Source organism: Leuciscus leuciscus (genome assembly GCF_965113295.1).
Source record: "Leuciscus leuciscus genome assembly, chromosome: 25".
Lineage (NCBI taxonomy): Eukaryota > Metazoa > Chordata > Actinopteri > Cypriniformes > Leuciscidae > Leuciscus > Leuciscus leuciscus.
In genome coordinates, this window is record NC_138724.1 from 32,316,345 (window position 1) to 32,343,844 (window position 27,500).

General features: G+C 46.4%; 2 protein-coding genes across 9 annotated transcripts in view; both read left to right on the top strand.

The window, feature by feature from the left end:
• The window catches only part of LOC309490706 (uncharacterized protein), a gene marked incomplete at its 3' end in the record, with an annotated part of 6,842 nt that extends 1,063 nt beyond the window's left edge, over window positions 1-5,779 (top strand). Inside the window, exon 2 of the mRNA XM_082159919.1 lies at window positions 1-5,779. This exon is cut by the window's left edge and continues 397 nt beyond it. Coding sequence (XP_082016045.1) covers window positions 1-5,779 — 5,779 coding nt within the window.
• The window catches only part of nrcamb (neuronal cell adhesion molecule b), a 79,153-nt gene that overhangs the window by 11,999 nt on the left and 39,654 nt on the right, over window positions 1-27,500 (top strand). The window lies entirely within an intron of this gene.

The window sequence follows — 27,500 nt, forward strand, 5'->3', positions numbered from 1 at the left end:
CAGCCAGGGTGAGCATCCAGCCACAAGCTCCACAGACTTATTAAGTATGAGTTCACTGAGGGAATTAATGAAGTCTATTTCCAAGAAGGAAAGAGATGAAGCTGCTGATATGGCTGCGCTTCAGAGCAAACTCAAGCAGTACGAAAACCGACAGCGTCGGCGTCAGGATCTGATGAAACATATCACATCATTCCTGAGGGAAGAAGGGGATGAAGAGGTGCAAAGTGTAAAGCCTGCCACACCACCGATGAGATCACCTCCAGAAAACTCCCCTCATCTGACCCCTTCATCAAGTCATTCTTCCTATTCATCACAGTCACCTGACATTGAGTTACATACCAAAGGACAAGGACATGTGAGTGCCACACAAATAAATGTAAGCACACCTACTGCAGAGGCAGAGCACTTTAACTCTGGTTTCGTACCAATACAGCCAGTCACTTCACTCCCTTTGTACTCACCAATTTCGTCTGGTACGTTACCTGCCGCCGTGCGCCAACCACAGTATGACACAAGAGCAGATACTGTGCCACTACTGCTTAATTCACAGTTTTGCCCTTATGGCGATGCTGGAACTGCCTTTCAGCCTCGGGTGCAGCCACAGATAGTAGCTCCCACGCCAACCTACCAGCATCCCAGTGTGCCTTACATCTATACAACAGTGGCACCTTCTCCTCGACAACCTGTCGCGGCTCCACCTGCTCCCAGTTTTTCAGTTCCTCACTATACTACAATGCCCCCAGTAGCATCAGTGCCTCAAACCCTGCACAGTGCTTCAGTTCCTGCCATGAACATTCCTGCTCTCGCAAACACTTCTCTACAGCCATTGAGCCAGCCACTGAAGCGACCAGAATACTTGGTGCCTCACCGCCCTTTGCATTCTGTTCCCCAGCCAAAGATTCCTGATTTTGTGAATGACAACGAAAGGGAATTCGCTAACTTGAAATTAGCTTTGGACAATCTTCTGGAACCTCATGCAGAGCTAGATGAAAAATACAAGTATCACATCTTGCTGGAACACCTTAAATTGCCTGAGGCACAAATGATTGGCCAGTCCTGCCGCCATCATCCCTACCCGTACTCTGCAGCTATGCAAGCTCTTCAGTTACAATATGGCCAGCCCCATCAGCTGGCGCAGAGCGAAATAGCAGCAATCCTCACAGCACCAGAGGTAAAACCAAACGATGCACGCAGTTTTCAGAGTTTCGCTCTCCGTGTCCACCTCTTAGTGAGCATGCTGTTATCTTTGGAGGGACCCAGAGGGATGGAGTTGAACTGCTGCTCGCATGTGGATCGTTTGCTTAGTAAGTTGCCGAAGTACTTGCGAGATGGTTTCATAGAGTTTCTCCAGCTACAAGGGAAGCTCAACTCCCCCAGTATTAACCCGTACAACCTACAAGACTTCACAGGGTGGCTCGACATCAAAGCTCAGCAACAGAGATTGTCTAGTAGGTTAGTGCAACGCTACCAGTATGAAAGAGATCACAGCGGTTCAAAAGAGAAGAGTGCTGCTAAACCAAGAAGCCAAAGTACAGCCTTGTATCATGGTGCAGCACCCACTGAGGATAAAGCATCCCCCAGTCCTAAGGTGTCTTGGAAGACCCCCCTCAAAGTCAACTGCCTTTTCTGTGGCAGTAAAGACCACTACATCACTCGATGCAGTAGTATTAAAGAACAGTCAGTGTCTGATCTTTGTAAGTGGATTTCAGAGGGGAAGCGCTGCTGGAAATGTGCCCGTTCCCATGCGCATGAGACCTGTAATCTGAAGAAACCCTGCAGTGACTGTGGTGGTATTCACCTTCAAGTGCTTCATGGCGTGGCCCGAAGTCGTGCAACTGATACATCATCAGCTACCTCGGAGAGCCGCATCTACCTCTTGCCATCCATTGCATCTGGTAGAGTCCTTCTGAAAGTGGTGCCTGTGCTGCTGCACCACAAATCAAAGACAATAGAGACTTATGCAATATTAGATGACGGAGCACAGCGCACCATGATCCTACCTACTGCTGTCCAGCAGCTCCAGCTTAAAGGTGAACCTGAGACTCTAGCACTTCGTACAGTCCGACCAGACACTACTCACCTCAATGGCTCAAAAGTCACCTTCGATATCTCTCCAAGAGGTAAACCAGAGAAACGCTATCAAGTGTTTGGAGCATTCACAGCTTCTGGCATTGATCTGGTGGAACAGTCATACCCAGTTCAGACTCTTCAGAGACGGTATGCACATCTAAGAGGAGTTCCACTACAGCCATTTCACAAGGTACGTCCACTGGTGCTCATAGGTTCAGACCAAGTTCACCTTATTACTGCTAAAGAGCCTATTCGTCAAGGCACCAAAGGGGGACCCGTGGCAGTTTGTACAGCTCTCGGCTGGGCACTCCAAGGGGCGGAAATGAGTACTACTGGCCGAGAACCAGTGCAGCAGTGTTTCTTCGTTTCCACTGATCACCCAGATGATCTTCTCTACAGAAACGTGGAGAGGTTATGGCAACTGGATGTGCTGCCCTTTCGCAACGAGAAACTGGTTGTCCGGTCTAGGCAAGACAAAGAGGCTATGCAGTTGCTTGAGTCTCAAACTCAGCGAGTCAATGTCAGGGGAGTACAGCGTTACGCCACCCCTCTTCTGTGGAACCCAGGTGCTCCAGAACTTAAGGGCTCCATGCAATCCGTCCTTGCAAATCTGAGGAACACTGAAAGGAGACTCCAGAAGGACTCTGACAAGGCCTCAATTTATTCAGGAGAGATTGCCAAACTCATCGAGGCAGGTTACGTGGTCAAGCTTAACCAAACGGAAGCGACACAAACAGAGGCATGGTACCTGCCCCATCATCTCGTGAGTCATAACAATAAGCAACGACTGGTGTTCGACTGTTCTTTCAGATACCACGGTCTGTCCTTGAATGATCAGCTCCTCCCAGGTCCCACACTTGGACCATCGCTGTTAGGAGTACTCCTGAGATTCAGACAGCATCCTGTAGCAGTAAGCTCAGATATCAAGGGCATGTTCCATCAGGTCCGTCTATTGCCGAAGGACAGGTCCTTTCTCCGTTTCATTTGGAGAGATCTGCAGAGTGAAAACCTTCCAGATGTATACGAGTGGCAGGTCCTGCCATTCGGCACGACAAGCAGTCCATGCTGTGCCATCTTTGCTCTGCAACACCATGCTTGCAATTCTGAGGCCAAATATCCAGGGCTACTACAGCTAGTCCACCAAAGCTTCTACGTGGATAACTGCCTGACAAGCTTCCCTACTGTCTCAGCTGCCAAGCAAACTGTGGATCAGTTACGCAGCATGTTAGCAGAAGGAGGGTTCGACCTAAGACAGTGGGCTAGCAGTCATCCAGCGGTGGTAGCTCATCTTCCGACGGAAGCCCAGTCATCAGCCACAGAGCAGTGGTTAGTGCAAAACCGTGTTGACCTTATGGAGCCCACATTAGGCCTCAGGTGGAATTGCGCAGCGGATACCCTTGGCTATCATTATCGGCTCATTGAGCATGCAGAACTGACTATGAGAGCTGCTTACCAGGTGTTGGCTTCTCAATATGATCCACTGGGGTTCATACTGCCATTTACCACCAGAGCAAAGGTGATCATCCAACAGTTGTGGGCTAAAAAGAGAGACTGGGATGACCCAGATCTACCACCAAACCTTCAGGCCGCCTGGACCGACTGGGAAAGCGAGCTAAAACAACTCAGTGCAGTTTCCATTCCTCGCTGTTATACGCAAGCCTCTACAACTGCAGCGGAACAGCACAGTTCTCTTCATGTTTTCTGCGATGCCTCTGAAAGAGCGTACGGGGCAGTGGCATATTTGGCCGTTCAAACCAGTAGTGACATTCATGTTTCCTTCATAATGGCCAGATCACGGGTTGCTCCTAAGAGGCAGCAGTCTATACCTCGCCTGGAGCTTTGCGCTGCCTTAGCTGGAGCTCAGCTGGCCAAACTGGTTAGGAATGAGTTGACACTCTCCATCAGTCAGACAATTCTGTGGACAGACTCCATGACCGTGCTAGAGTGGATTCAGTCAGACTCCTGCCGGTACAAGGTGTTCGTTGGGACACGAGTCACCGAGATCCAAGAATTAACAGACCACACCTCATGGAGGTATGTTAATACACAGGATAACCCAGCTGATGACATTACGAGAGGCAAAACCCTCCAAAGTTTGGCCAAGCCCAGTCGATGGAGTCAAGGGCCTCCATTCTTGAAGCAGAGCCCAAAGCACTGGCCAAAAAGACCTGAAGTTGCACAGTCAGAAATAGTTTCCGAATTGAAAGGCCTAACCTGCTACTCCGTAATGGCAGTTGAAACAGAGTCCAACCTTCCCGATGTTACGCAATTCAAGACCTGGCGAGAGTTAGTGGGGGCAACTCTACGAGCCTGTCAAGGGGCGGCCGCATCGAATAGTGTAATAATGACTAACAGAGAGGCGGAAGCTGTCATGCTGAGGGCATGTCAAGCTCAGAGCTTCCCGGAAGAGGTAGCTGCCCTTAGGGCACAGAAATTGATTCCTGTGCACAGTCGATTAGTTAACCTCGCTCCAGAGTGGGACCCCCTGACCAGCATGATACGAGTTGGGGGGCGTCTAAGAAGGCTTGCAAACTCAGACCCAGAACAAATCCATCCCATTGTACTGGACCCAAGACACGCAGTAACAAAGCTCCTTATTCAAGAATTTGATGAGCGTCTGTTACATCCGGGAGCTGAGAGAGTCTACGCTGAGATACGGAGGCAGTACTGGATTATCAGAGGACGCCAGGCTATCAAGCACCATCAACTCCATTGTCAGTCCTGTCAGCGCTGGAGAGCGCAGCCAAAGGTACCTCAAATGGCAGATTTGCCACCAGAACGCCTCCGTCTGCTCTGTCCACCCTTTTATTCAACGGGCGTTGACTGCTTTGGCCCATACCTGGTCAAAATAGGAAGGCGGAATGAAAAACGCTGGGGCCTGATATTCAAATGTCTCACAACCAGGGCAGTTCACATCGAGCTTCTTAATTCGATGGATGTCGATGCCTTCCTTCTTGCACTCCGCCGGCTCATAGCCAGAAGAGGTCAACCCCGTGAGATCCGTTCAGATTGTGGCACCAACTTCCGCGGGGCAGAAAGAGAGCTACGGGAAGCCTTCTTTAGCATGAAGTCAGAACTCCAAATCCGTCTTGCAGAGCACCAAATTGACTTCAAGCTTAACCCGCCCAGCGCTCCACATTTTGGCGGAATATGGGAGCGCGAGGTCCGCTCTATAAAAAATGCTCTCCAGGTAGCCGTTGGTAACCAAGCAGTCACAGAGGATGTTCTTTCCACAATCTTAGTGGAAGTGGAGGGGATTCTCAATTCAAAACCTCTGGGATACGCCTCAACAGATGTCGCCGACATCGATCCAATTACTCCTAACCTTCTCCTTATGGGGCGGCGGGATGCATCCCTCCCTCAGGTGGCGTATGCTCCAGGAGACATGGGGCGGCGGAGGTGGCGTCACTGTCAAAACATGGCAGACCAATTCTGGATACAGTTCACCAGAAACTACTTGCCTACGCTTCAGACCAGGCAGAAGTGGCATAAAGCTTCAGAAAACCTGGAGGTCGACTCTGTTGTACTGATTGTGGATCCGCAACTCCCGAGAGCTCAGTGGCCCATAGGCAGAGTTCGGAAGACATTGCCCAGCAGTGATGGATGTGTGCGAACTGTCGAAGTTGTTATTGACGGTAAATCTTACATTAGACCAGTTGCTCGCTTGATACAGTTGCCTGCTCTAGAAGGTAACACCAAAGACAGTTAGATAATTCCCTTGATTACCCATTTGCTACTCAAATGTGGGGGCGGCTGTTGTGAATTCTGTCCCTTTAAATATTAAGTTGGTTACGTGTGTGATATTTTAAGTTGCGTTGTACGCAAATAACGTAGTGCAGCGTTCTTAGCACGTACGGACTCAGCGTAATTGCCTATTCACCAAGCTACTCCAGTTGAGCGATCATATCGCGTGCACGCATTCATGTGCAGTTATGTGCAAGAGAAAGTTTATGACAAAGTAAGTTTTCCTTCTATGTATATTGTTAATAACAGATTGTCACTGTATCCCAACTGCGCTAAGTTAAAACATGTTTGTGGTGTAGTTGATGTTTAGCGATCTTTCTTAGTGTAATTTGATCCTGCTTAACGAGCGGATTATCCCGCTAGCATCGCGGCTCGTATTGTTCATGTTTACTAGTTATTACCTTGAAGGGAATTTCTCCGTGGATAATATCTTTCACTGGTTGTCATTTATTACTGCCTGTATTAATGAGACAGTCCAATTTCTATAATTCAATTTGGTATTTTGTCAATTTCATTGCATTATGCAGTTTGTTATTACAGACTCATACTAATATATTTTCCGATTTATATTTCATGTATCAGTGCACTTTACAGTTATGTTTATATTTGAGTTTGCAATCTCTTTAGTTGTTGAATAATTTTAGACAGTGAATATTTATTTCTGTTATATTATTTATTTCAGAAACTACCTCAAGTACACTTATGTGTATGGTCACTCTTGTGCAATAAACGCCTAAACTCTATCTGATGACTCCGACTCCCTGACCAGAGTTCTGCAGCGGTCAATAATATAATCCACCAGTTTTCAGTGGGGCAATCCCCAACAGGCATCATGGGAAACTTCCAGTCACACCAACCCGAGCTGATCTGAGGACAGTTCTGCTTTCTTCCTCAGTGTTTCTAAACGTTCTTACATCAAGACACATTTACTGGAGAAGCAAAACCACCACAAAAAATTTCTGAAAAATAATCTTGTTTCCCTTTGAACTCCATTGGCAGAAACTTGTTCTTGTTTTAAGCACAAACTCACTTCATTGTAATACATTTTTCAGTCTTAATATCTTCAGTCATTGTTCTTCTCCAGTAAATGTATCTTGATTTAATAATGTTGTGAGAAACCCTGAGGAAGAGCATCAGTGTGTGTCCCGTCTGCAGTGCTGATGTGTTGTTGGTGGGTCACAATGCAGGTCTTGTTTTGTTTTTAAAATCATAATCTCCCTCCTCTAATCTTCGTCTGGGCTTGGAAATGCTTCTAAGAGATTGAGGTCAAAAACCCATTAAAATCAGCACATTAGAACTGAATCAAATGAAAAGGCCTCCACACAACAATCAGGAGAGAGCGAGGAGGTCACGTGACTCGAGGCATTCGAACGGGCCAATCAGAGGGGGCGTGGGGACAATAGGTATTAGTGGTGTTCTTCAGGAGCCTAATTCAGTGTGTCAGCTGTGACTCGCACTGATCCGGGATCAGCGGCACAAACACAGCTCTCAGATCAGTGCTACACACACTTACTGTATGTGTTTATGACATATTACCTTATTAACATGAATGGTTATTCTTTATGAAACAAAAAGACAAAACATAAACCATACCGTGTGTAATCCTCTTCTAATTGGTGGTTTATTCCTCAGTTCCAAAATGATTCTTTGCTGATTAATAGACTGTTATTAATGATTAGTTAACAGAATAGGTTAAAACCGTCAGCAAAAACAGGCAGTAATGACTCCAAAATATTATATACCAGTGAAAATGATCTATTCCAATTTTGATACCACAGCTAAAACTTATATGAACCTAACTTGTATGAACTTAAAACATTATTAAAGACATTTATAAAGTTACACTCTAAAAAATCTTGGGTTATTTTTTCGACCCAAATCCTGAGTTGAGCCTTTTGGGTTATTTTGGGGGTTATTGTTTCAGTGTTTGTGTAGTGTTTGTGTTATCCAGATCCTGGGTCAGGCGTAACAACCCAGGGATTGGGTTATTTATCGGGGGCTTTTTATGACCTCTTCAGGAGAGAGCAGTGCAGCTCCGTCAAATTGGCGATGTCTTCGGTAAAATACAGGTTTGTTTACATTTTTTATTAATATTTTTTTTAATTAATTTAGTTTTTTTAATTATTGTTTAATTTTATGCAAAGCAATATACAGGGGCACGATATGAGTCACCTTAAAGGGATACTTCACCTCTGGAAAGATGAATGTGTATATAAAATGGGTCATTTATGTAGAAGAAATGTGAAATTATTTTTGAATTTGGAGCTTTCTAGACTGAGAAAAGCCAGAAAATGTATTTTTGGCTCATGTGGATGAAAGACAACAACTCCCAGAATGCACTTGCTTCGCTGCCCTAGGAGGCCACTCCCAAGCCACGCCTACCGGTAAGAGCGCGCAGTTGAAAACAACAAGGCTAGGCTACTAGTGAGTCTACACAGGATTTCGAGATCGCCCAAAATGTCCGGGATTCGGCTTTTGTGTTCTACAGTCGCCATTCATCATGTTTACTGTGGCGAGCAGGACGAGACTGAGGGGCGCGGGAGAACGGCGAGCAGGACGAGGCTGAGGGGCGTGGGAGAACAGGACGAGGCTGAGGGGTGCGGGAGAACAGGACGAGGCTGAGGGGCGCGGGAGAACAGGACGAGGCTGAGGGGCGCGGGAGAACGGCGAGCAGGACGAGGCTGAGGGGCGTGGGAGAACAGGACGAGGCTGAGGGGCGCGGGAGAACAGGACGAGGCTGAGGGGCGCGGGAGAACAGGACGAGGCTGAGGGGTGCGGGAGAACGTCATCATGTTTACTGTGGCGAGCAGGACGAGGCTGAGGGGCGCGGGAGAACGGCGAGCAGGACGAGGCTGAGGGGCGCGGGAGAACGGTGAGCAGGACGAGGCTGAGGGGCGCGGGAGAACGTCATCATGTTTACTGTGGCGAGCAGGACGAGGCTGAGGGGCGCGGGAGAACGGCGAGCAGGACGAGGCTGAGGGGCGCGGGAGAACGTCATCATGTTTACTGTGGCGAGCAGGACGAGGCTAGGGCCGTGGGAGAACGGCGAGCAGGACGAGGCTGAGGGGCGCGGGAGAACGTCATCATGTTTACTGTGGCGAGCAGGACGAGGCTGAGGGGCGCGGGAGAACGGCGAGCAGGACGAGGCTGAGGGGTGCGGGAGAACGTCATCATGTTTACTGTGGCGAGCAGGACGAGGCTAGGGCCGCGGGAGAACGGCGCGAGGCCGGTGGCGTGATTACTGATGAGCGGCACCTGTGAGACGCACCGGTCTCGTATCTCTCACAGAGGAGCGGGAATTATCTTAGCAATGTTAAAACGCACATCAACCGATCACTTGTTTAGCGTTCATGTAAACACTACATTCAGATTCACCAATCGGAATGAATTCAGTTAGATTGAAACTAAAGGTGTGCATGTAAACAATGAATGGCGACTGCAGAAAGCAAAAGCCGAATCCCGGACATTTTGGACGATCTCGACGGCCGGACATGTCCGGGAAAAAGAGGATGGTACCCCTACTACTCATCTTTCTCCTACTACTCAGCTTTCTCCACAGAACGAGAGCCTGTTAGCTTAGCTTCCAAAGAAAGACGGCTGACATTGTGTACATTCTGTGAGTGAGATCCCTCTATGGGCGGGTTGAACACATGCGGGACAGCTCCTCCTACTGGCTGTAGTCTGTCGCCTCTGGACAAAAAATCCTCAGATGACACAAAATGACGATTTTTGCGTCATCGGAGGATTTTTTCCAGACAAAAAATACATAAATCTCTCATCTCAGGGGGATATGAGGGAGGGAAGCACGGTCACTCGAAAATACTACAGGTTTTCTACTAATACAAAGCTTAATGCTAAATCCTGAAGTATCCCTTTAACGAGTGTCACGTCAGTGTATATATAAAACATTATGTAAAGTAAACAGTCAGTAATAAAATAAGAACAAATAATCAAATAAAAAATAAAAGCACAAATAAATATAGTATAACATACAAATGAAATAAACAGTGCTTTATACTAAAAACAGTAGGTTTCGGGTACAGAGATTTAATAAAGTAAGCACTGTATAGTCTTCACTGTATACATTAAACATCCTTATTAATTAATCCTTATTAAAGTTACAAAAGTTATTCAGTCTAGAGTGAATTTCTCTTCGTCTTTTGTTGTTTGATCAACATTAAAAACACAGGCGGCTGCAGGAATATTAGGCTGCTGTCACTTTAAGAGCGAATGCACTGATCTAATATACTGATACACGTACTTTCTCAACTGTTTACATTCACTTAAGACATACCGACTATGTTTACTGGGACACTCGCTATTTTTTTACATAATTGGGTGTGAATTTGTCCGCTCAAGCACAAGAAGTCATGAAAGAGCTCAGTTTAGTATCCGAGTGTTAGTTTTAGGCCTGATCTGTATGTTTGTGTCGTCATTACGACTGCATCATGTGACTGAGATCCTGCGGTTTGGCAGAAGATCAGAGTCGATGTTCAGCTAATGGAGCTCGAGACGAGAAGCTCTCTAAGCCCGCAGAGAGTGATGCGTGTTTGACCTCGCATTTAATCCGTGTTAAACGAGAGGCCGAAGCAGGACTCGAACCGTCATCTCGGCTTCGGGTTTATGAGCCTGAATCTCAGATGGAGTCGCTCATGCAGATTCCTGAAGCTGAAGTGACACTCGCTCACAGTAAACGCACTCCACTGAGTCCAGATCCAGATGTTGAGAAGCTCACATCAGCTTTACTGCTCTTCATCAGCTTCATCTGTCTCTTAAACTCTTCACTGAGAGTCTGATCTCACACAGCTGGAGAAATGAACAATCCCACAGACACACTGAGATTAGGACCATGATCCTCTGCTGTGTGTGTGTGTGTGTGTGTGTGTGTCTGTGTGTGAGAGAGAGAGAGAGATGGGTAGGTTTAGGGGTCGGGTTAGTGTGTGTGTGTGTGTGTCTGTGTGTGTGAGAGTGTTGCTGTGTTTTTCATTGGTGGCTTTCAGCTCATTGCCATGTGGTTGCTAAGGTGTGTGTGTGGTTGCTAGGTGGTTTAGTTCTGGCACTGGATATCCTTTACAAAAACACGGTCGAGTCGTTTCATCAGCGCTTGTACACTAACTGTGAGTTTCTCATTAATGCTGAGGGATTCCCTTCGGCTCTGTGTTCTCCTGCTTTAATGTTTTCCCCTGGGAATCTCCACAGGAAGGCGGATCCGGATACGGCAGATCCAGTGTGTGTTGTGCAGTCGGTGTGTGTTGTGCAGCCAGTGAAAAGCTTGTGGTCGCACACACACCCTCTCAGAGTAACCGGAGGCGGCTGGGTTTGTTAACCTGAAACGTGAGCTCTGCTTTGTGTTTCCGACTCTTTATTTCCCCTGGTTGGGTTCGGATGCCGTGGGAGAGACACTGGGGGAGACACTGGGAGAGTCAGTGGGGGGGACACTGGGAGAGACACTGGGAGAGACAGTGGGAGAGACACTGGGAGAATAGTGGGAGAGACAGTGGGAGAGACACTGGGAGAGACAGTGGCAGAGACACTGGGAGAATAGTGGGAGAGACAGTGGGAGAGACACTGGGAGAGACAGTGGCAGAGACTGGGAGAGACACTGGGAGAGACAGTGGGAGAGACACTGGGAGAGACAGTGGGAGAGACACTGGGAGACACTGGGAGAATAGTGGGAGAGACAGTGGGAGAGACACTGGGAGAATAGTGGAGAACAGTGGGAGAGACACTGGGAGAATAGTGGGAGAGACAGTGGGAGAGACTCTGGGAGAACAGGGGGAGAGACTCTGGGAGAACAGGGGGAGAGACACTGGGAGAACAGTGGGAGAGACACTGGGAGAACAGTGGGAGACACTGGGGGAGACACTGGGAGAATAGTGGGAGAGACAGTGGGAGAGACACTGGGAGAATAGTGGGAGAACAGGGGGAGAGACACTGGGAGAACAGTGGGAGAACAGGGGAAGAGACACTGGGAGAACAGTGGGAGAGACACTGGAAGAGAGACTGGGAGAACAGTGGGAGAGACACTGGGAGAACAATGGGAGAGACACTGGGAGAGACACTGGGAGAATAGTGGGAGAGACAGTGGGAGAGACACTGGGAGAATAGTGGAGAACAGTGGGAGAGACACTGGGAGAATAGTGGGAGAGACAGTGGGAGAGACTCTGGGAGAACAGGGGGAGAGACACTGGGAGAACAGTGGGAGAGACACTGGGAGAACAGTGGGAGAACAGTGGGAGACACTGGGAGAGACAGTGGGAGAGACACTGGGAGAGACAGTGGGAGAGACACTGGGAGAGACAGTGGGAGAGACAGTGGGAGAACAATGGGAGATACACTGGGAGAATAGTGGGAGAGACAGTGGGAGAACAATGGGAGAGACACTGGGAGAGACACTGGGAGAACAGTGGGAGGGACACTGGGAGAGACAGTGGGAGAGACACTGGGAGAACAGTGGGAGAGACACTGGGAGAACAGGGGGGGAGACACTGGGAGAACAGTGGGAGAGACACTGGGAGAACAGTGGAGAACAGTGGGAGAACAGTGGGAGAGACACTGAGAGAACAGTGGAGAACAGGGGGAGAGACACTGGGAGAACAGTGGAGAACAGTGGGAGAGACACTAGGAGAACAGTGGAGAACAGTGGGAGAACAGGGGGAGAGACACTGGGAGAACAGTGGGAGAACAGGGGGAGAGACACTGGGAGAACAGTGGAGAACAGTGGGAGAGACACTGGGAGAACAGTGGGAGAGACACTGGGAGAACAGTGAGAGAGACACTGGGAGAACAGTGAGAGAGACACTAGGAGAACAGTGGGAGAATAGTGGGAGAGACACTGGAAGAACAGTGGGAGAGACACTGGTAGAACAGTGGGAGAGTCACTGGGAGAACAGTGAGAGAGACACTAGGAGAACAGTGGGAGAGACACTAGGAGAACAGTGGGAGAGACACTGGGAGAGACACTGGGAGAACAGGGGGAGAGACACTGGGAGAACAGTGGGAGAACAGTGGAGAACAGTGGGAGAGACACTGGGAGAACAGGGGGAGAGACACTGGGAGAACAGTGGGAGAACAGTGGAGAACAGTGGGAGAGACACTGGGAGAACAGTGGGAGAGACACTGGGAGAACAGTGGGAGAACATCTGTGTTTATCTGCGCTGGATTGTGGGACTGTGATTGGATTCTCCACGGTGGAATAAAATCCCATTATATGTGCGGCGCCTGCGGTCGGAGCGTCTGGATTATGATCCTGCAAGACAGTGATAAACACAGCATCCTCCTCACACACACACACACACACACTGAGGCGTTTCAGGGATGTTGTTTCCACAGGCCTGAAACACACACTGTACTCACAGCTAACAACTCAAAACTGGTGACGATATCAGAGTTAATGTCGCTCGTTAACACAGTCAAACCACAAACTATTCAGACACCAGATATAATATTTGATATTGTTTCACTAGTGTGATCAGGACACTATAGTTAATTTATGTAAGAGGAGAGCTAAATAAAGTAAACTGTGGCATATCATACCCAATAATTCTAAAATTTGGGATAAAAAATGATTGTTTTGCTGAAGTGTTTTCTCTTTAATTGCTAATGCTCTTTTTACACACAGACTGAACAAAATGAAGCATTGCTTGGTGATTGTTTGAGCTAAACTGGTATTATCTAATTGTGTAGTTAATTTTAACAGCTGACAGATATTCAACATAATTCATGTGTGAGACAGTCTAACAGAAGGATGGACAAAACCAGTCAAATATCAACTGAGTTCTGCTCATATTTTATTACCATTTTCTAAACTATAGCGAATAATCTGTGATAATGTGAGAAATGTTGAAGGTGTCTGAATAAAGTTTGGTTTGACTGTAAACCTGTGGTTTACACACACACACACACACACACACACACACACACACACACACACAGAGAATCACAGACTGCTCTGGCACATTGATCTCTACAGTTCATCACAGATATGGAGAGCAGGAGTGTGTCACGGAGGACAGGAGAGAGCAGATGTATAGGCCGAGGCGTTCAGATCGCTGTTACTGTTAGTTTGTGTTTCTCCAACGAGTGCTGAATGTAATCAGGCCGGAGGAATCCTTTCAAACACTCGTTACAGATTCTCCAGACTTCATTTGCATGATAATCATCAGACGAAGGAGAAGCTAAAGAGCGTTTGAAGTCATGTGATGTTAAGCGATTCAGTGGAAATCTGGCTTGTTCTTCAGCTTTTGTGCTGGAGTGTTTTTCCAGCGGCGTCTGACTGATGAAAGTGTGAGCTGATTTACCCTCGTCTCTTGGGGACGTTTACGGCCGGCGCTTTGTTCACGGAGAACAGAGGAAATGATGGAATGTCTCTTAGCGCTTGCCGTAGACACTCATGCTGAGCCGCAGTTGTTCCTCTGACAGTGAAATATGTGTCTCACATTGATGATGTCAGCGTGTCAAGAGTCTCTTACAGTGAGTGTGTGTGTGTGCGTGTGTGTGGTTGTTGCCATGGTAAGCTTAAGAAACTCAAACAGAAAGAGTTAAAGAAACTGTGAAATCACTGACAGATTTAAGTCGAGCAACTCAAAGTTACATGTAATGATTTGCCCCTGACACACACTCTGAAGTGTGTGTGGATGTGTTGTTGAGTGTGAGCCGGAGCGATCAGGTCCAGACGCTCGGCATGCTGGGATCTGTATTGTCGGGGGCCGAGAGTGTGGGGTCCGGGGGTCAGAGGTCACGGACCTCCTCCTGCTCATGTCACGGTCAAAGTCTCGCATCAATGGCACAAAGCATTTCACCGTGCCGTAAAGCAGACACTGAAGCCCGGCGTGACACGACGGCTGTTTATCATGAGAAAGAGCTGACGCTGTGGGTCTCCAGCTCGCATCATTGTACTTCCTGTCCTCTGCTGATTGGCTGGCATTGCGATTGGCTCCTGCTGATTGGCCGAGCTGGACCGCATTAAGCGTGAAGAGGAAGCAGATTCTTGGCTTTTGGCATGTGAAGCGCATTCAGAAACATTCCTGATTAGTTCTGATAGACGTCCAGTACAGGAATATTTCTGGAAACAGAGGAAGGATTTGCTAAGGCTACGTCTACATTAATCCGGACGCATTTAAAAACTGAGTTTTCCTTTAAAAACGCTCTCCGTCCACACTAGCGTTTTCAGGCGTTTCAGTGTAGATGAGAAACTTTTGGAGAACGCCTGAAAACGCTAAATTCACCTTTACTGCGCATGCGTAAACCCTCACAGAAGCTCTGAGACGATACAGACGGGAAAATAAATAATAAAGGTATCGTGCAATTCTTCTGACAGGATCATTTAGCAGAATATCTCCTCATTCACTGATGCGTCCAGGTCGCTGTCACTCACTTTTATATGTTCGTTCTAAAACATTGATCTCTCATGTTTTACTGCAGGACAGCAAATGTGAGTGAATTCTGTCATCTCTGCAGCAGGCACGGCGCCAGGATTCCAGTTTTGGATGGGCCAGACCAATTGTGGGTGGGCCTTAAATTAAAAACGTTATCCAATCACTGTTTAACCTAATAAAAAATATTGACTAATATACTGTTATATTATCTGTGCGTATACATAATATAGATTTTAATAGCTTGATGCTCTTTAAATATTTTGTTGCATTGTAAAAAGTTTCGGTGCATAGGACGGACCTCTCCGCGATCGCTCTCCGTGGGTCTGACCAAAGAAGAGCGCTTTGGAATCTCCATTACGCATCATACGCATCATACCTGGGCTGCTTTTCCCGATAACGTTGTCTCTTAGCTACAAAGAGCTACAAAGACTCTTAAGGTATAACTTAACTAAAGGTATACTACCACTAAAGGTATATCATTGCTTGCTAGGCGTCTTCAGGGCTATCATCCACTCGCGAGGCAGAAGCGCTGAGAGGCAGAGGCGCTGGCGCCCTCCTAGCAACGGCGCTGTTTTTGGTAAAACATGATTTTGACGACTTCATTAAGTTTTGTTTTGTAGAAAGACTATTTTTAAAAGATTTTCGTTTTGTATAAATTGTATCTTAATTTTGATCAATGTTTTATCAACCAAGTGCCTGTATTTAATAAATAAGAACCACATATATAGCAGACAATGTAATAAGGCGCCGGCACGATCACTTGCATTGCACATGAACTGGAGGGCGCCGAAACTCAGCTTGTGCCTCACAGATTTGAGAAATATAGGCTATCTATTATAGAAAGCTTGAAATGTCTACTTTTAAACGAAAATATTCAAAACCAAAAGAAATAGGCTACTCTCTGATTATATAATCCATATGAAATGTGCATTTCTCTCTGGCGTTCTTGGCGAGTCCACATCGTCAACTTCATCTTTGCAGCGACACAGAAAACACCAGTTTATTAATAAACAATTAAATGTCTCCTTGCTAATTTAGACACATTCATAATCATTACTTTTACCGGTTCTTTGTGGCAATCTTTAAGCGTGCGGTCATAACGCTCATTATCCTGTAGGCCAGGGAACGGCAACTGGCGGCCCGCGGGCCAAAACTGGCCCGCCAGCAATATTTTCTGGCCCGCCGGATTATTTTGGAAGTCCTAAATGCTGCACAAAACTCTTCCACTACTTGAGAAAAGCCGTAGTCGCGCGGCGATTTCACCGCCGCATACTGTGTGAAACACCCATAGGGAATCATGCGGCGCGGGATTACATTTTAAAGTATAACTGTGCGTTCACACCGGACGCGAATAGCGCGTCAAATTCGCGCCTGCCGCGTCTAGTTATACGCTTGACCACTTTGTGTCCATTCGCTCGTCAAAAGATGGTAGCGGTCAGAACTCTGGTGTAGGCTACTTTGGACGGAGCGGGCGGTCTGACTGACAATAGCCCACTCCCGACATCTTTTGACAGCGTATCCGCACTTAATTCTGACCACCTGTACACCTAGCTCTGAGGAGCTGTTTGGTACTGAAACCATTGTCAGTCAACAACATTCTTTTTTTGCAAGGATGTTTGAAATAGTTCGGCAGAAAATAGCCTACTTCATTTGTCAGTAGGGCAATATGATTTTCGTTTATGTTGCTTAGAAATTTGAGTGATAGGCTTTGTCCTATTTAATTTATGTTAGGCTATTTATATTTCATAATTTTTTTCTGTGGCATTTTTTTTCTCTGCTGACAGTACAATGTTAAAATAGCCTAATATTTATATTGACACGAACACAATTTTTGTATAGCATTTATTATAGGCTACTTAATCTCATTCTTGCCGTTAGAGACATTTGAATGTGAGATTATGGAAACGAGATCTAAATTTTGCAGAACCGTCAGGTCGGGAAATAAAGCGGGTGAACACCGAGTGTATTTTAAGCGGTTGCTGAATAGAACCTTGTGGGAGCGGGACAGAAAAAAAACAGTCCCGCGCAGAACTCCTTAAACCTTAGGTGTGTAGTGTGTGTCCCGAATAAATAATAATACAAAAAAAAGGAATAAAGTTCAAAAGTCGGACTGTAAGCGAATGAGTATGATTGCTATTCACACCTTTATTAAAATGGCTGTAATCTGTTACCACAATAGTACTTGATCTGTTTAAAATGATTTCCTTGATATATGCCTAAGGTGTTAAATTAAAAATCAAAATTAAAATTTGTCTAATCCAGTAATTAATTTTTTCTATTTTTGATCTGAGCACAATCAGAAAATCAGAAAACCCATTGTTATTCGTTTTTTCATTTTAGTTCAGGAAATAAATAATGGAAAAACAAGTCGTTTTTCATCTTTTTATTTTTGGTTTTAATTTGAAAAAACGATTGAACGAATGATCCACGGACGGTGACGGACCCATCATATTCCGCGATTATAGGCCTATATAAAAGTATTTAATTTGTATCCATAGGCCTACTTTGTGTAGCTGGCCCGCCATCTACTGGCTAAAAAAAATATTGGCCCGCGGCCAAAGTTACTTGCCGACCCCTGCTGTAGGCTATATAGCCAAGTAATTAAGTTAATATAAAGGGGTGATTTATCCACGAATGGCTTAAATGAACCACTACTATAGTCGACTAGAAAAACATTTTTTAGTCGGAGGCAGCCCTTATTCCACATATTTTCGAACCTGCAGGACATTTGGGTTGAGCGAGCGACCCTGCGGAATGAGTGAGCGGAGCGGAATATTCAGAAATATTAGTGGAATATTCACCCATAACGCCGTGCCTGCTCTGCAGGACTGAGTGCTAAGTGCTAACCCTAACAGTGTGACAGTGAACCGCACATAACAGGCACAATACCCGTATAAACATGAATATCTATTGGTACAATATGCGTCACATGACTAAACTCACGTCATCGCTTTTAAATGCCTGTTTCCCATTCCACACTACAGGCCACACTACAGTCCACACTACAGTCCACACTACAGGCCACACTACAGTCCACACTACAGGCCACACTACAGTACACACTACAGGCCACACTACAGGCCACACTACAGGCCACACTACAGTCCACACTACAGGCCACACTACAGTCCACACTACAGGCCACACTACAGTCCACAGGCCACACTACAGTACACACTACAGGCCACACTACAGGCCACACTACAGGCCACACTACAGGCCACACTACAGTACACACTACAGGCCACACTACAGGCCACACTACAGTACACACTACAGGCCACACTACAGGCCACACTACAGGCCACACTACAGTCCACACTACAGGCCACACCACAGTCCACACCACAGGCCACACCACAGGCCACACTACAGTCCACACTACAGGCCATACCACAGTCCACACCACAGGCCACACTACAGGCCACACTACAGTCCACACCACAGGCCACACTACAGGCCACACTACAGTCCACACTACAGGCCATACCACAGTCCACACCACAGGCCACACTACAGGCCACACTACAGTCCACACCACAGGCCACACTACAGGCCACACTACAGTCCACACTACAGGCCACACTACAGTCCACACTACAGGCCACACCACAGTCCACACCACAGGCCACACCACAGGCCACACTACAGTCCACACTACAGGCCACACCACAGTCCACACCACAGGCCACACTACAGGCCACACTACAGTCCACACTACAGGCCACACCACAGTCCACACCACAGGCCACACCACAGGCCACACTACAGTCCACACTACAGGCCATACCACAGTCCACACCACAGGCCACACCACAGGCCACACTACAGTCCACACTACAGTCCACACTACAGTCCACACTACAGTCCACACTACAGTCCACACTACAGTCCACACTACAGTCCACACTACAGGCCATACCACAGTCCACACCACAGGCCACACCACAGGCCACACTACAGGCCACACTACAGTCCACACTACACACTACAGTCCACACTACAACTTGAAAACGTCGTTTTCAAATGAATCCACTTTGGAGAGTGTTTTTAAAAAGCTTCGTTTTCATTAATAAAAACGCCGCCTCAGTGTCGACGGAAGGACAAAACGAAGAGAGAAAAAGACCTAATAGACATAGTAATTTAGTAAATGACCAGATGATGTCACATGCTGAATAAATGCTGCTGAACAACTGGAATGTGATATTTTATTGTGACGTGTGGAATCGTAAGTTCTGGTTGGTGATTTGAGTTGAATTAGAGCTGATCTGTGAGTGACCATCTTCAGTACAGACTTGGTTGCTTGTAATAACTGGCGTCTGATGGTGATTGATTCCTGACAGCTGTCAATCACAGACACACAGGCTGAAAGGGTTAACAAGGCCTTCAGTGCTCATAACAGCTCTTCACTCGATGTCTGTTTGTCTGGCGCAGGGTTTAAAGTAAACGGCTCTTGAGCTCAGTCTGACCAGTCTGTTGGTCTAACTAATCTGCTAATTAAACAGTGAAGGAGTCGCCGTCTCAAGTCACTAGTCCACTTCAGCTTCATGATGGGCACGAGAGTGGCAGTGTTTCCCATGATGCTGTGTGCTTGAGATGGGCTAGTAGTGTTTCCTGCTCTGATTGGCCCGTTCTGCTTCTGCAGCGCTAATCAGGAAATATGAGCCTCCGCAAAATATAATATTCACAGTATATGTTTGCTCTGTCCTCGCTGACTGAACACGGAAACTAACATGCAGCACAGCGTGACAATCACATTTACCAATCAATCGATGGAATGAATCACCTATGATGACTCATTGAATCAGCTCAGATGACTCATTGAACCAGCTCAGATGACTCACTCGCTCATTGAATTTGTTCAGATGACTTATTGAATCAGCTCAGATGACTCACTCACTCATTGAATCAACTCTGGTGACTCACTCATTCGCTGTATAAGCACAGATGACTCATTGAAATAGTTCATATGACTTACTAAATCATTTTAGGTGACTCACTGAATCAGATCACATGAATCATTGAATCATTTTAAGGCCAATTTACACTGAACTGACAGACAGCAAGAGACGGCAACACACACACTCTGCTGGTTTTGTCGGATCAGTGTGTTATCCCTGTCGGTGTGTTGCCATCTGTCTGAGCTTGAACATGCTGAATCAGAATTAAAATGTCTGAGAAGTGACATGCTGTAATCTGCTGACTGTTGAATTGGCCAGATAACTCATTGAACCAGTTGAGATGACTCACTAAATCAGCCCAGTTGACTCACTGAATCATTACAAATGATTCTTATATCCAGTTCAGTTGATTCACTGAATCTGCTCAGATGACTCACTGACTCACTGAACTGTCTGATTTGAGAGCTTTTACGCTTGTAATATTACTGTAAAACATCCAGAGTCACTCAGGAATGACTTTTAGACCCAGCTGGTTGTTTAATTAAATGTGAACACTTCATGTGAGAAGCTTCAGTCTGAGCTGTGTGATTCTGCTGACGGTGAGTGATGGTGTGTGTTCACGTCTGACTGCATCTGCATCTGCTTTTTATTAAACTCACTGAGTCATTTTTCATGTTGATGGTGTCAGACATATTCATGCATAACAAGCTCTCAGTGATCGTCAGTGAATATGCAGATCTCTGCGTCTCGGACTCGTGCTGACACACAGCGTTTTACAAGTATTTCTCTTCTAATGTTTAATCGTGGTATCATGAGCTAGTCTTGTTGTTGAAGTTATTTGTCACAGAGATGGGATTGTTTTCCAGGTTAAGCATCGCATGAACTGTGACGCGCTCCACATTCAGAGAGTGTTTTAGTCCGATCGATAACACCAAGCTTTTACCCCTGAATCCCGTCCATCCACACACACACACACATCTGCTGTGAGAGAGAGAATATAGGAAATCAATGCTGGACAGAGAATGGACCGATACACAGAGACAGAGTGGAAAAACTCATTCCTGAACGCCGACAGCCTGCAGAACACTGCTTTAGTTCAGATATTCACTGATATTACACTGTTTCACAGCACTGAAACCAAGGCAAATCACGTTTGTTGTCCAGTTACTGCAAATGAATGAATGATGAAGAATACATATGACTCTAGTCATTAAAACACACTTCACTCATTCAGACGGTCTCAGGAAGTCGGTCAGGGTTCAGGTTTCGTATCGTTACACCTGCTTTATGTCATGTGATGATCTTCAGCTCCACCTCTCATGACAACAGGACAAACCACAGACAATAAGAAGTGATGTTTGCATGAGGAGAGGATGTGTGTGTGTGTGACAGTGATCAGGTACTAAGAGCTTTGAGAATCAGATTCCCAGGTAATGAACGAACTGATGTCCGACAGATGCACACGTGTAAATAATTACTGCATGCGTATGAATATTCATGAGCAGTGGATCAGTGTTTCTGAGGCGGCGTCGTGTTTGATTAGCACATGAAAGTGAACCTGTGAGTCCCACCTCAGCATCTGTGTTAATTACAGCTCCTTTAATGATCATCGCTGGTCCTGCGAGCGGCACAGGTGTTCGTCAGCGCAGATACAGCCGTTTAGATCTGTGTTTGTTCTTTTAGCATCAATATTATACTTGTCACGTTTAGTTTGTATTTGTTTTGGACTCTTAAGTTGTTTCTTGTGGATTCTGTTTTCCTGCGTTCCCTTCTACATTTGTTGTCATGGCGATTCATTATGTTCTCTATTAGTGCACACCTGTTTCTAATTATGTTTGTTATCTTGTGTATTTAATGGGGGGGGTTGTGTTTTATTAAAGGGGTCATATAATGCCATTTTTGTACAAGCTAATATGATTCTTTAGGGTCTAAATTAAAAGTTTGTAATATACTTTAATTAAAAATTCTCATTAGTATTGTAAGAAAACACTCATTTTACCTGGTCAAAAACAGCTCTGTTTTCAGCACGCCGTTTAAGTGCATGTGTCTTTAAATGATAATGAGCTTTGCTCACCCCGCCCCTCTGTTCTGTGCATACACTGTTTGAAATAATAACACAATAACCATAACGCGTTGTTCATTATAAACGTGGGATTATGAATTAGCCTATATTGAGAACGTCGTACATAGAAAACATGCCGTAATGTACCTGAGTGTAAACAGCCACATTTGCAAAGATTAATATAAATATTAATATAAAGGTTAATAAAACGTTACACTCACTTCTTCTTCTGGAGGTGCAGCAGGAACACGAATAGTTGGTACCGATCCTTTTTTCAGGAGCAGCTTCTTAGCAAAAACAGCTTTACTGACCCTCGTTTATAAAGCAGTCTGGTGTGTGAAATGATTCGTGCAAACATGAAAGCATTGACGTTGATCGTGGGGAATATTCCCTTCGAAAACAAACTCAGCCACTGCGTCTTCAGCTGTACGGATTTAGGAACATCAAAATGATGCTGTGTTCCTTATTACACCCGAGAACCGAACACCACAATCGCTTAGACGCCATTCTGCTCATAGACAGTGCTCCAGCGTATCAACAATGACCGCGCCGGTCCGCACGGACTATGATTGACAGCTCGCTCACGAGCGAGGGCGGGTCTGTGTTGAAACGCTGCTGTCAATCAACAATCGTGGGAGGGGCGTCCGACCGTGTGACGTCACAAAATCGAACGGCTTGATTTGAGATGGGGAAAACATAAGAAGATTTTTTTTTAAAACCACTGGATGGATTTTTATCATTTTATGATGGTTGTGTACAGGCACTGCCAACACACACTTCAGTACAATCAACTTGTAAAAGTGCATGTACCATTATATGACCCCTTTAAAGTTACGCATTTATTTGCACCCTATCTTTCTTCCTCGTCTTCCTTTGTGGACCTACAGTGACTCATTCATGTTTAGAAAAGTTGCCTTGGCCTCTACAGCTGAAATAAAATAAGTTCAAGATTTTTATTTTATTTTATTCAGGTTAATGTTTATTTTCCGTGAAGTAACAGAAATGCTTTTAGCTGTAGTGATAATAGCCCTGGATGTGAGACGGCAGTGGGCGGCACTTCTCACACGCTCTGTCTCTCTCTCTGTGTCCGTCTCTTTTAAAGTCCCACAGCCATGGAAACAGTCCCATTCATTCTCCTGTGTGTGTGTGTGTGTGTGTGTGTGTGTGTGTGTAAAGGGGCCAGGTCGACCTCAGCCTGCCTTCCATCAGATTTGGGCTGTAAATCTTGTAAATATCCTTTCAGACGGGAACCATTGTCCTGGTTTAGAATCCTGGGCCGCTGAGTTTAATCCCACAGGATTGTGTTTCATTTTATCAGAGTGTGTTTTAATATGGAGGCGTCTCGTGTTCATTATCTCACACGTATTGTAAGATGCTCTGATAAAATCATTTCATATTGATTCAGAGTCTCCAATTCCCTGTTAAATTAACCCACATTCTCACCGTGGCGGCGAACAGCCTCAGTCTGAATCAGGGCTGTTATCTATAACTAACACCACAAAACATTTACGTTACTTGAAATAAAACAAACGTTTACTGAAATAAAATGAAACATTAAAAAAGCTTATATTATTTCAGCTAGTGAGTGTGTGTGTGTGTGTCAAATAAACATGTTCAATACATCACGACTGTCATTGATGTTGGACTAGGAATCGCTAATCATCCGCTGTCTCGCACTGAATGATGTTGTTTTAATGGATATTAGTCGTGTTTGTGTGTTTGTAAACCGTGTCACCCAGACAACAGTAAAACAGGCTTCAGCGGTGGTCCGAGGCTCGGCCCCTCTGTAGGGCACTCGACACACACTTACGAGCACGCAGAATCCTGTGCATCTAGACAGCCAATCAGAGAGCAGCTCCATTCATGCTGGGAAATATGGTGCCCCAAAGAGACACACACACACACAATCATACACGTACACACACTGCATTACTGTTTGTATCAGATGTTACTCTGTCTTATTACACGGCTCTGTGGAATACTTGATTCTGATTGGTCAATCGCTCCATCCAGCGATATGTTATTCCCAGATAACAACCGCTGAGAACAGAAACACAGGCTCATCCGGGTCCCTGAAGTCAGCAGCGCTATACACTCAAACGTTTTTCTTTGTGGAAGTTTTGCATTTGGTGAGTTTATTTTTATAAACTCAGTCGAATCAATATTTTGTGTACAGTTATTTGATTATGCCATCCAGTATCGTGGACTCGCTCTCTCTTGTTTCATACAAACGCAGCGGCGGCCATTTTGTTTGAGACTATTGTTTTATACACTGTTGGATTATGAGATAAAAACAGGTACGATTTTAAAACAGTTTAATATAAAATCAAAATCCCTAATCTCCATAATTATTTATGTGGTGAAATGCTGTGTAATAAGTGTTATGACTGTAAACCGTATCTCTTAAATGTCCATCTAGTTTGAACTCGCCACTGAAACCACTCTCGTCTATGGGAGTCTCCGCTCTCGTCTCTGGGAGTCTCCGCTCTTGTCTCTGGGAGTCTCCGCTCTCGTCTCTGGGAGTCTACTCTCTCATCTCTGGGAGTCTACTCTCTCATCTCTGGGAGTCTCCTATCTCGTCTCTGGGAGTCTCCTATCTCGTCTCTGGGAGTCTCTGGGAGTCTACTCTCTCGTCTCTGGGAGTCTCCTATCTCGTCTCTGGGAGTCTGCGCTCTCGTCTCTGGGAGTCTCCGATCTCGTCTCTGGGAGTCTCCGCTCTCGTCTCTGGGAGTCTCCGCTCTCGTCTCTGGGAGTCTGCGCTCTCGTCTCTGGGAGTCTCCGCTCTCGTCTCTGGGAGTCTCCGCTCTCGTCTCTGGGAGTCTGCGCTCGCGTCTCTGGGAGTCTGCGCTCTCGTCTCTGGGAGTCTCCGCTCTCGTCTCTGGGAGTCTCCGCTCTCGTCTCTGGGAGTCTCCGCTCTCGTCTCTGGGAGTCTCCGCTCTCGTCTCTGGGAGTCTCCTCTCTCGTCTCTGGGAGTCTCCGATCTCGTCTCTGGGAGTCTCCGCTCTCGTCTCTGGGAGTCTCCGCTCTCGTCTCTGGGAGTCTCCGCTCTCGTCTCTGGGAGTCTCCGCTCTAGTCTCTGGGAGTATCCTATCTCGTCTCTGGGAGTCTCCGCTCTAGTCTCTGGGAGTCTCCGCTCTAGTCTCTGGGAGTCTCCTATCTCGTCTCTGGGAGTCTCCGCTCTCGTCTCTGGGAGTCTCCTATCTCGTCTCTGGGAGTCTCCGCTCTCGTCTCTGGGAGTCTCCGCTCTCGTCTCTGGGAGTCTCCGCTCTAGTCTCTGGGAGTCTCCTTTATCGTCTCTGGGAGTCTGCGCTCTCGTCTCTGGGAGTCTCCGCTCTCGTCTCTGGGAGTCTGCGCTCTCGTCTCTGGGAGCCTGCGCTCTCGTCTCTGGGAGTCTCCCCTCTCGTCTCTGGGAGTCTCCGCTCTCGTCTCTGGGAGTCTGCGCTCTCGTCTCTGGGAGTCTCCTCTCTCGTCTCTGGGAGTCTCCGCTCTAGTCTCTGGGAGTCTCCACTCTCGTCTCTAGGAGTCTCCTCTCTCGTCTCTGGGAGTCTCCTCTCTCGTCTCTAGGAGTCTCCTCTCTCGTCTCTGGGAGTCTCCTCTCTGGTCTCTGGGAGTCTCTGGGAGTCTGCGCTTTCGTCTCTGGGAGTCTCTGCTCTCGTCTCTGGGAGTCTCCTCTCTCGTCTCTGGGAGTCTCCTATCTCGTCTCTGGGAGTCTCTGGGAGTCTGCGCTCTCGTCTCTGGGAGTCTCCGCTCTCGTCTCTGGGAGTCTCCTCTCTCGTCTCTGGGAGTCTCCTATCTCGTCTCTGGGAGTCTCCTCTCTCGTCTCTGGGAGTCTCTGGGAGTCTGCGCTCTAGTCTCTGGGAGTCTCCACTCTCGTCTCTGGGAGTCTCCTCTCTCGTCTCTGGGAGTCTCCTCTCTCGTCTCTGGGAGTCTGCGCTCTCGTCTCTGGGAGTCTCCTCTCTCGTCTCTGGGGAGTCTCCTCTCTCGTCTCTGGGAGTCTCCTCTCTCGTCTCTGGGAGTCTGCGCTCTCGTCTCTGGGAGTCTCCTCTCTCGTCTCTGGGAGTCTGCGGCTCTCCACTCTCGTCTCTCGGAGGCTCCTATCTCGTCTCTGGGAGTCTCCTATCTCGTCTCTGGGTGTCTCCACTTTCGTGTCTGAGGTGATGCAGAAAGACTCAGAGCCGGATCGTGTTTCAGCTCGAGCTCTTTTGTGAACGAGAGGCATTATTGCGGGAGAATAGAGGCTCTGAAAGGGAGATCGCCTCCATTGTCACGGGCCACAACCGTATAAGAGACGTCAAAAGACTTTCCTAATGACTGCAATAAAACACTTTCCCATCATCAGCAGGACTCGTGCAACATCTGTGCCGGGGCTGATGGGAAGTGTCCTCAACTCAGTGTCAGATCACTTTTTATAGGTTATATAGTTAACCTAGCTGTAATATATATATTGTGTTGATATACTGTTATATGTTTGCTACTTTATTTGACTTTTTTTATGCATTTGGCACTTTTATCCAAAGTTTGATTTAAATGCTTGATCTTATTACTTTTTGTTCAAATGTTATTTTTGAGAATCTGTTCAAAGGCTTTATATGAAATAATGTTTATTATTGATGTTACTATTATTTTTGACTTGCACTGCATTTGTATTTGAGTTGATGCATGTCCTGCATGTTTGAGCTACAGGAATGACACTTGTTTGTAACTTCATGAGAGTAAACATCAGAATGTCAGTGATGCATAGCAGTAACACATACTCATGAACTGCTGCACACGAGGCCAGGAAATGTTTAACCTCCATTGAGTCAAAGACAAAAGATAGATTTAATCCTGCGGTGAGGGGCGGGACTCTCTCTTTCTGGCTCTCTCTCGCTCGCTCTCTCTCTCTGAGTGATGCTGAGTGTGTGTGTGTGTGTGTGTGAGTCTCACCGGAGGCTTCAGTATGTGACCAGTCGCTGCTGCTGGAGGTAAAGTCTTTCATTGATCAGCGTGTGTGTTGTTGAGGTGAACACTGATGTAGAATGTGTGTGTTGTTGATAATGTGTGTGTTGTTGAGGTGAACACTGATGTAGAATGTGTGTGTTGTTGATAATGTGTGTGTTGTTGAGGTGAACACTGATGTAGAAAGTGTGTGTTGTTGAGGTGAACACTGATGTAGAATGTGTGTGTTGTTGATAATGTGTGTGTTGTTGAGGTGAACACTAATGTAGAATGTGTGTGTTGTTGAGGTAAACACTAATGTAGAATGTGTGTGTTGTTGAGGTGAACACTGATGTAGAATGTGTGTGTTGTTGATAATGTGTGTGTTGTTGAGGTGAACACTGATGTAGAATGTGTGTTTTGTTGAGG